Source organism: Betta splendens, chromosome 17, assembly GCF_900634795.4.
Source record: "Betta splendens chromosome 17, fBetSpl5.4, whole genome shotgun sequence".
In the NCBI taxonomy this organism is placed as follows: domain Eukaryota; kingdom Metazoa; phylum Chordata; class Actinopteri; order Anabantiformes; family Osphronemidae; genus Betta; species Betta splendens.
In genome coordinates this window covers 6077789-6088269 of record NC_040897.2, presented here as the reverse complement: position 1 = coordinate 6088269, position 10481 = coordinate 6077789, and the positions used below count along the sequence as shown (strand labels likewise).

The window sequence follows — 10481 nt, the reverse complement described above, 5'->3', positions numbered from 1 at the left end:
CTGCACAAACTAAGTGTGCAACATAAAAGACAATAATCGAGGTCGTTGTGTCACGCCGGGGCCTCGTAAATTACTCCTCAATTACACGGTCACGCTGCCAGTGTGACATTTGTTAAAACACCAGACTTGGAACTACTGCCTGACGTGAGCTCTTGAAACACCCAGCCAGCAGATCTTTGGATGAAATGAACCACAACTACTAAGAAAATATATAAAAAATCTTGTCCAAAGTCCAAAGCGGCCGTGTCCAAGCTTTCTGACATATCACATGACACTCATCATGCTGTCAAGCCGCGCTGGATGCTCGAATCTGAATTTCAAAACACGCCTGACTTAAAGAGTTTGGATGGAAAGTTCATTCTCGGATCCAGACCAGCGGCTGACTCACAACGCGATCACGTTGCCGAGCGCAAGCCATGGCCGAAAAGAAAAGAAAAGGATAGAAAAAGAAACAAAAGGAATAGAGAGGGAAGGAAGAAAAGGAAATGAAAGAAAAGGAAAGGAGGAAAAAGAAAAAAAAAGGAAAAGAAAAGAAAAGAAAAGGAAGAAAATGAAACAAAGGAAAAGTAGAGGGATAAGGAAAGGAGAGGAAAAGGGAAAGGAAACATCAGAAAGGAAAAGGAAATGAGTGAAAAGGAAAAGAGGGAAAAGTAAAGGAAAGGATAATGTGAGCTGTGAAGCTGAGCTGTGGTAATTGGTGTAATGCAGGTGCATTTTTACCAACCGGGTGAGAAGGTCAAAGGAGAGAAGAGTGTGAAGAGAGAGAGAGAGAGAGAGAGAGCGAGCAGAGGAGCATATCATCCATATCGCTGGGTAAAGTGTGTCTTTATATTTGCTAACAGATCAGCGTGAAGATAAGTGCGAAACTAATGCCTGTAATGATGTTACAGCGCCGACAACTCGATTAGGTCACGAACACAGCGCGTTCGCCTGCGCGTGGAGCCGACAAACACATTTAAACGCGCCATAAACTTTTCAAACCGCGGCCCAGAAGACTTTTTTTCCCTCATTTGTCTGGTGTTTATGGGACATTTGATCCATTTCGCTGCAACATCTGCTCATTTGCATGAAGCCCGTGCGGAGCGGTCTCGCACCTGCGGCACCTAGCACCGGCTCCTCTGAGCTGCTTGGTAGGCGCTCAGAGCACCTCGCAAAAATAAAAACCACTAATGACACGCGATCTGCTCCCCCCTACGATCCTGGGGGCCGCCAGATCATTATTAGCGCTGTAATGAAGCACCATCCAATAATACAACAACATTTGGCTCAGTTCTTAAAAACCCTGCCTGTATTTAGCAGCTGAAAAGCAGCGGCGTGTTAGCCGGCGCCGCCATCGTTCCTCTCCTTGTTTGTGTCGTTAAGTTTTTAAGAACAACCCCGGGCTGCGCAGCAGATGCTGCGGAAGGTAAGCGCTTCGACAGTACTAGCAAGCTAAAGCTGCTGGCGCTCTATTAGCGTGAAGGCTTTCTGCTGGAATCAGCAGCGCTGTAATGACATCTCACTTTCCTTTCGCGCCGCCGCGTTTCATGCTCCTTGTTCAAAGCTCAGAAGACGTGTCGCGTTACTTGTAGACTCTGTGTCTGCAAACCAGCGATCAGTGAATTCATGCTAGGTGCGCGTTTAATCTGGACTCTTTGACAGATTGTGGCCCTTGACTTGCTGATAATTATCTCCTGCTCCGACAACAGACCGGCTCTCAGGCCCATTAACAGACTCAACCGTGGATAGGAAACTTTTCACCAAAGCTGCCACATCAGAACAGGAGCACATAAGAGCGCGTAGACGGCTGGCGCGTAGCCAGCGCCCGCAGCTCGTCTGGAAAGGAGACTCTTGAAAGTCTGGAACGGCATTAGACCCAAACGTGCCCACAGATGCTGGGAGGCAGGAGCCGCTCCGCGTTCAACAAGCAGCCAAAGAGAGCGCGTCGTGAGCGAAAGGCCATCTGCCGAATCCGCCGCGGTGCCAGTCGCACCTGCCAGCCCGCCAGAACCACCCCAGAACCCCCCCCCCCAGGAGGCCCGACCACCGCCGCGTCCTCGGCCACGCACGTAACTGCTGTGATTTGTCAGCGCCACGCGAGGTGGTTCTGACGCGCTCTCACGTTTGCCCTCCCGCGGTAACAATAGCACAACAGCGCTTTATTAAACCAGACGGGGACGGAGCGGAGCAGGTCCGCTAATCAGCCCGTTTACGAGGCGTAGCTGCTCGGTTCCCCGCCAGCAGAGACCGCAGGGAGCCGCCGCGGGCCCGTCTGGCGGGTGTGCTCTGGACATGCTTATTTTATACCTGCGACCATAAAAGAAACAATCGAACGGATCGGGCCGGGGCGCGGATCCGTCGGCTGAACCGGGTGTAAAGCGAGGAGGAACAAAAAAAAGGCTCCCCGGCACCTCTCGCTCTCTGCAGTCGAGTGATTATTGGGGAAATGATTCAAACAGCCGGCATTTAGGGAGAAAAAGGGGCTCGCCGACGTCTGCTGGGAAATCACTTCAACTCTAGCTGGCTCTCTGTCAATTTCAATTGGGGTTTAATCGGCGTCGGCGTGGACGGATGTACATGACATGGGCGGAGCAGGAAGTGAAAGGTGAGGAGCCAAAAACCAGTGGATGGAGAGAGGAAGAAGAGGAGGAGGGACCGGCTGATGGACAGATTAAAGGCAGGCAGGTATGGACAAGAAGAGAACAACCAAGTATCCTTAGCCCCGCCCCCCAAATCCTTCAGAACCTGACAGGTGATGAGCAGCACAATCACCCGCCCATCACCCCCCCCCTCCTCATCCTCGCTCTACTCGTAATCTACCTTTTCATCTCCTGCCCCGTTCGTCCCTCTGGCTCCTCCTCCTCCTCCCGCTACCTTTTCTCCTCATCACTTTCAAGCCTCCATCCTTCTTCACCGTCTCTCTAGTGGCACAAACACTCTTGTGATGTACTACCTCCCCGCCTCGGTCCTTCCCCCCCTGCCCCTCCGCTTGCGCCCGCCCGCCCGCCCGCCCCCAGCTCTCTCTGCTGCATTTGTCTCTCTAGCGATGCCGCTTTGATCCTCGCTCCGCTCCCCACGCGCATAAATGCATCACCCTCAAAAAAACAAAAAAAAAAAAAACAACAACGCACACGCAGCTCGACAGATGTTGTTTAACAGAAAGCCGTAATCAACACTACTTCCTCCCGAGCGTCCCCTCCTCTAAATGGAAGAAAGATGGATAGAATGGGAGAGAGAGACCCGGAATTGATGGCAGTGCATCGACCCCACTGTAAAACCTAGTTAACGCCTCCCTGGCCTGTGAAACCTGATTAGTCGAGTGTGTGTTTCTGTCTTGGCGTTCAAGGCGCCGTGCTTAACAGGTTGTTGCGCGTCTTACAAGCACGACCTGATGATTCCCCTCTGATTAAAAAAAAAAGGTTGATGTGTTCCTGTGCCTCCGCTGATTACATCCCTCCTAGTCAATAGCGAATAGAGCACTCAGCCTGATAAGCAATCACCTGAATCAATACTAATGTTTTTACTGTGTACATTAGTGTGTGCGTGTTTGTGCGCGTGTGCGTCCTCTTAACATGTGGCTAATCTAGTCGGAGCTCATGAAGGTAAAACATTTAGTTACGGGCGCGGTAAATCATCGGCGGCTGTCGTCCCTTTCTCTCCCCTCCTCTCCCGACGCTGTCACTTTCTTCTGCGTCCAGATACTCGCCCCCACCACACACACACGCACACACACACCCACACACACACACACACACACTGATCCTTTCATCTTCTCGCCTCTCGCCAATCAGCCGTCTTTCATTCTCCTTTCTCCCTCTCATCTGCTCCTCGTCGTCGGCCTTCTTGCAGAGAGCATTAAGAGCAGCCTAACCTTCAAAGAGGCGAGTCTGATACAACAACGCAGCCCCGTCGGCTTTGGCAGCAGTAGACACGTCAAATTTAGAGAGCGAGTGGGGCACTCCTGATATGTACATGCTCTCCAGGATCCACTAAGTGTTAGCCTGCCTTCATCCTCCTCATCGCTCTGTTCTCACATGTGTGTCGCTTTATTTTCGAACCTACCGGCCGCTGACGACGAAGCAGGTCACCAGGAAGATGAGGAGCACGATCCCCCCAGCGATGGACACGGCCAGGATGGTGGACTGGTTCGGGTCCCCGATAGCCAAGACATCTAGAGCAAGCAGAGAAAGAAGAAGAAGGAACGGTTAAGGTGGGAGGCGGGAGAGTACGGGGGGGGGACGAGGTGGCTGGAACGGCAAGAGACAAGCGTTCTCCCGAACAGGAGGCCGTCAAAGCCTCCCTCCCGTTCGACCGCGCCGTCCGAATGGATACGTTGGCACCGCGCGCAACAAGGCGGCCGCCCAGAACTTTCTGCAGGGACGCATCGATTTTTACGCGGCACCGATCGAGCCATTACTCAAAACAAATACCCCATTTATCAGGCTTAGCCGAGCCTGAGCGCACACGCGTGCCCTGTGTACGGACGCTGCGCTGTTTATGGTGAGAGAGCGTGAGGAAAAGACAAATGAATGGCTGTGGACCGCCACACACACACACACACACACACACACACACACACACACACACACACACACACACACACCTTAACAATACATGAGGGTGATCATTGACGTGGGCTGAATGGAGGCCGAGGTTTGACTGAACTTAGCTGTTATTGATTATGGAATAATTAGCATGCTAATCTGCGACTGTACATAATCCATAAAGCACTATACTGCACATGATTCATGCTCACGCTGACGAGCACATTACAGAACCTCCAAAGCAGAAAATCTCAGCGCTCATAATGAAGCGACAATGAAAGCAGACGACAGCAAACAGAGGAGAAAAGGGCGAGCGACACATGAAACAGACGCAGCTCCGTACAGTGGTCGGGGGCCGTTTGGGAGGCGGGGTCCCATTGTCACCGGTGTCTGCTTCCGTCCTGAAGCCCGAGTGTGGATTACATTTCTGAATTTAAGAGCTCAGTGGCCTTTGGAGCCTGATCCTGCTCTGCAGCTACGAGGCGGGGGAGGAACGCTGCGTGTGTCGTGCAGGTGGAGCAGTCAGAAGAACCAATTCACCTCATGGCTGCAACACAGTCGCTGTCTTAAATTCACGCTGGATGTCGCGGTTACAGATTTTTGCCCTAAACCTGCGTGGGGGATCAATTACAACTTAAAAGAACACGTTTGCGGTTGCTTTCAGTGCTTGTAAATCCCAGTTGCCTCGTTTTTTTCCCTTGTAGGCGTTCTGGGATGCTTTGAACTCACCGGTTCACACGTGTCGCTGTCTGAAAGAACTGAAGAAATCAGATGATGAAAACTGTTTTTATATTTCAAACCTTGCAATTAACGGGTTTAAACTAGGAAGCAGAGCTGTATTATAGTATATTATATTATATTATTTGCTCAACATGTTGCAATGAGAACATTAAGGCAGCAACCTATACAACTATATAAAACACAGATTAGAGGCGTTAGATGATCGGCCCTTCACCTTCGTGGCTGGTTTCCAGCTCGATCTCTCCACCGTAGCTCCCGTAGCCGCCGTCGGTCCGGGCCCGGACCCTGAACACATAGGTGGTTCCCGGCTTCAGCCCGTCGACCGTCATCATGTTGGAGCGAGTCTTCAGAACAGTGTAGTTCTGCTCCCGCTGGTTCTGCAGCACGTGGAGGAAACAGGAAGATTAAATGCTTCTGTTGATTAACTCAAATATAAAACGGTTGTGGGTAAAATAATATGGATGTTCTGTCAAGTGGGTTAAACAGAGCAATGAACCGTTGGACTGAAGCAGACGGACTAGAACAGAAACAGAAACCTCACATTCTTACATTTAAATGTCTCCTAAGGCCAAACACACCTCACTAGGTTTCCATTAGTTCGTCACTGGACCACTTAGAAACGAGCGCATGTCCAGTCTCCACCAACGTATCCTCCCCACACTTGGGGGCAATGTGTGGTTTCCCCCAGTTCTGCTCCGCTCCGTTCTTTGACTGCCTCGTGAGCGAGAGCGCGTGGTAACGTGCGAGTGGGAGGACGAATAAAGAATAAGTGTGTCCCTGTCAGTAAGCCGATTCCCTGCAGAGAGGCTGATACTCCGCCTAATGGAAGACACTCTGCAGCGCGGATTAGCGCTGTTTCACTGCTAACGCCTGCCAAGGCGCACACGCACACGCCCAGCTTCACGTCGTCACCTCGGCCGGGTTTGTTGGACAGATGTGCGGTTAATTGGCTCGGTGGGGAGCAGACGGGAGGGATGAGAGAGAGAGGCCGAGGAGCAGAGAACGAGATGTTTGGGAGGAAGAAGGCGCTGCAGGCGACAAACTCGCAGGCAACACGTAGATTGGAAACAAGAGGAGACTTCCCACTCGGCGGTAAAACGTCCTTTAGATGTAAAGCAACAGTTCGCCGCTTCACAAACACACTCACTGTACTCACATCCGTCACATTCGCTGCTTTGATGGTGCGAACAGCTCCGCACTCCTACACAGGTTCGCGCTTTGTGAACCAGCAGCCAGAAAGAAAACGAGGCTCCCAATGAAGCCAGACGCACCTAATCTGACTGACACAATATAAAACAAGGTGGAGCCTGTGTCTGTAACGCTCCAGGGAAGCTCCAGGCCACGTCTCTCGCCCCTCTCTCACCTTCTCGTAGTAGATGACCTCATACTCCACTATGACTCCGTTGGGCCTCTCCGGACCCTGCCAGGCCAAAGTCACGCTGTCCTTGCTCCGCCGCTCCTTCAGCACCACGCTCACTGCGGAGGAGAGAGAGAGAACAGCGGCGGTGAAGCCGCGACGAGGGCAGAGCGAAGAGTGTGTGTGTGTGTGGTTCCGCTCGCGAGGTGTTTTCTGCACATCACATGTATTAACCCCCCCCTCCCCCATATCAACGTGCGACTTCCTACCCGGCGGCTGGTGTGGGTTCAGAGCGTGCGACACGGTGCAGCTACAGTATCAGCGGCGCCTGTGACATGTGGGAATCTTAATGAGGTTAACAACTTCCTACACCTCTTTCACCTCCCAGCCCCCGCAGACGTACGCGTAGTACGCCGCCCGTTAGTCATCGCCGCCCCGCGCTTCGCGCCTCTCTCAGTGACTGCATGTGTCAGAGGCGTCATCCTTGCGGTGCGACGCAGCGCAGCGCAGCCGCGACTACAGCAGTGAGAGTGTAAAAGCGGTGCTGAGTGCGAACGCGTGCGGAGGTGTGAGCTTTAACGTCCTCGTTTAGTCACTGATGATATGCAGCTGATACCGGTCAGGGACCAGTTGCTCATGCTTCCCACCTGTCTGGGACGTGGTGACGTTGATGACCACCGATCCCCTGGGCGCCGGGCTCAGGTCCGACACCCCGTTCTGGCTCTCCACGGTGAAGCTGTAGTTGGAGTCCGGCTGCAGGTCGGTGACCAGCACGGCGGCCGTCACCAGGCCGAACTGCCTGGGCACGAAGTGGACGCCGCCGCCGCACGGCGCGCACTTGCGCCCGTCGCCCGAGCACTTCCTGCAGTGGAGGCTGTAGGCGACGTCGCCGCGGCCCCCGGCGTCGCGGGGCGGCGACCACTCCAGGGTCACGCAGGTCTCGTTCACCGTGGTGATGGGGTTCTCCGGTGCCGACGGAGGTCCTGAGGGGAGGGAAGGGGTTTGTTTCCATCCATATTTATATTAAACCTTACATTGAACAATGAAAGCAAGTGAGTCAAATCTTGTTTAACCTATTGGGAAATTACTTCAGATGGATGTGAGGAGTTTAAGAGGAGCCTGTGGAGCTTTCAGAGTAAGTGTTTCTCTCCAAAATGCACCGTGAGGCGTTTAGGAACCTATGCACCAGATTTACTTCCACTGGTCAAAGTCTTTTCCCACCGCTGGCAGCTCCAATGGAGCAGGTGCACATTCTTTAAATATGTATTGTCTCCGTGTTCATTACAGAACGAACAGCGGTTTGAATTCAGAACAGAAATCCCATTGATTACATTAAAAATGAATTAAGCGAGTCCAGCCAGAGGGCGGACACTTAGTCCTGGATTAATGAATGGCTTTGGCACCGGCCGAGATTCAAAGCGTCTGGCTGATTGTAAATGTGACGGTGCGAGAATGTATTACACGTCCACGGTTTAAATGCATCTTTAAAGAGAATTCACAGGATGTTAAATAGTTGATGCGCGGCTGCGGGGAGGTTTTTTAGGCCCGCATGAAGCTCACTGAAAGTCTTCGGGGGCCGCAGCGGCAGACAATAAATAGTGCGCAGACAATGATCTATAGAAAGCGCCTGAAGTCATTTTCTCATGAGTCAGGTACATTTTATGATTTACAGCGGTTAATATTACTGTGAACTTCAGCCGAAATGATTAATGCAACACTAAGTCATAATCCAGAAAGTGTGTCAGTAATCGCTCTGGAGGAAGGTGACACACCAGTGCTCTTTATTATACCTCTGGAACTGATGTGTTGAATACATAAACCAATACATCTAGAGTGCGTACTATACCGGATACCACGCCCTCCACTTATCATCATCATCATCATCATCATCATCATCATCATCATCATCATCATCATCATCATCATCATCATCATCATCATCATCATCATCCTCCTCCTTCTCCTCCTCCTCCTCCTCCTCCTCCTCCTCCTCCTCCTCCATGATATGCCTTATTCGTCCCCACTATTCCCCTCTTTGTTTGTGTCCTTCTCGTCTCTGATGATGAATAGTTTCACCTTTTCCCCGTTTCCCTCCTCAGCTCCTCAGCAGAGGAGGCGCACGCATGTGGCCATACAAACCGTTACTCACTTCCAGCTGATAACACCTGTCACATCTCACCTGCTGCGGCGATTAATGAGTGTAATCTTCCATAACCTGATAATGGCTTCAGTGTGGTTTCGGTGTGTGTGTGTGTGTGTGTGTGTGTGTGTGTGTGTGTGTGTGTGTGTGTGTGTGTGTGTGTGTGTGTGTGTGTGTGTTTCTCTGGCTTGGTGGATCTCTTCCACTGTGTCGCCATCCACTACGTCCCTCCACGGCAGCTATTGAAAACTGAAACCATGTAGTAACATCCTGCAGGTGAATGAAATCTAATGTAATCTAATAATAACCTAACAGTATATGCGGGTTTGCTGCGGTTGCCACATACGTGTGCAGGCCATTGAGCGTGGGTCCGAGTCTGCTCGGTAGTAGCCCTTCTCGCAGACGCACTCCACGGCCTGTTCGTGCGGGGACGAGCTGTGGGGAGGACACTTGGTGCAGTAGGCGTCTGTGGCCGAGGCTTTGTAGGTCCCAGGCCGGCACGCTGGAACACAGGACACAGCAGAGTTACAGTATGAGTGCAACCCACCGGGCGACAAATTCATACAACATCCAGATTTACAGAAGCCTCAAACGTCACATGGAAATAAGGTGCATGTGGTTTAATAATGGTATCATCACACACCTCCTGCTGCCTCTCACTTGTTCTCAGCCGTTACTTTGCTGAGTGCAGCAAGTCACTGAACGCGACCAAAACACGACCCAGGTTGTAAAACGCCGGAGCAGCCGTGAATGACTGGGGGTTCATCGCTACGGTCACACGGCGCGGAACCAGGAAGCAGCGTTTGATTTTACACTGCTTTACATCAGGCTGTGAGGCCCACATCACCACGGGGTCGCACAGCACAATAACAGCAGATCAACCATCACTCTGGTTTTAGGAGCATTAGATCTTCAGGCAACCGAGGGGAGCAAATACACAGTCGCAGCAATACAGCGGTCCCAATAACATGATATGACTCGTGCTCTGGCCGTTACAGCGGCGGCATGTTAGTCATTATGTGCACGGAGAACTGTGCTGCTGCTCAACAGCGGCCGCCTGCTGAAATAGATCGGGGACTTGAGTGATTTCCCTTTTGCATCCTAGGTGGTAAAATGGAATTCCTGACTTTCCCCGTCGCTAATCTGAATATAGATTACGCATGTATTTATTTATACATTCATGCTCCCGTCCTCGCCCGTCCTCTGCCGAACGACGTGCAAAATCCCACGTACCGAATAGAAGGGAGCCTCAAACGCAATTCAACAGATGCTGCGTGTGTGTGTGTGAAAGGCGCGATCCGCCAGGTACTGATTGCATGTTCGCGTGCAGGAAGGCGCTAAGAGTGCGCCGCGCGCGCCCGCGTGCGCCCGCTGATTGCCTGCGTTTGGTAGTGAAGGTCACGGATTTAATCAAGCTACACGTCACTTGTCCCAGAAAGGCTATAAATTATCACGCCAGCACACAAACGCAGCGGTTAACCGGCGGAGAGAGAAACGGAACGTGGCACGAAAGTAACGCGGAGGTAAGTTCCTCCACCTGGATGCTGCGCTCTGGCGCGCACACGCTGTATTTTTAGGCAAATCATTCATCATAGGGGAGCAAAGTCCACTAGCACAATCCCCCGAAGACCCGAAAGAACACTGGAAAAGGGGCGAAGGAAAGAAGAGCGGTAAAAGGAAGGGGGGAAAGAAAGGAAGGAAGGAAGGAAGGGAGGCGAGG

The 10481-nt window shown here is 51.9% G+C and overlaps 1 protein-coding gene across 3 annotated transcripts in view; it reads right to left on the bottom strand.

Annotated features, from left to right (window-relative positions):
- The window catches only part of epha4b (eph receptor A4b), a 51376-nt gene that overhangs the window by 15924 nt on the left and 24971 nt on the right, over positions 1–10481 (bottom strand). For all 3 annotated transcript variants that reach the window (XM_029132706.2, XM_029132705.2, XM_029132709.3), the window contains exons 6-10: positions 9108–9263; positions 7269–7604; positions 6628–6740; positions 5479–5641; positions 4042–4150 (exon numbers count right to left, since the gene is read on the bottom strand). In XM_029132706.2, coding sequence (XP_028988539.1) covers positions 4042–4150; positions 5479–5641; positions 6628–6740; positions 7269–7604; positions 9108–9263 — 877 coding nt within the window. The remainder of the gene's footprint in view (positions 1–4041; positions 4151–5478; positions 5642–6627; positions 6741–7268; positions 7605–9107; positions 9264–10481) is intronic.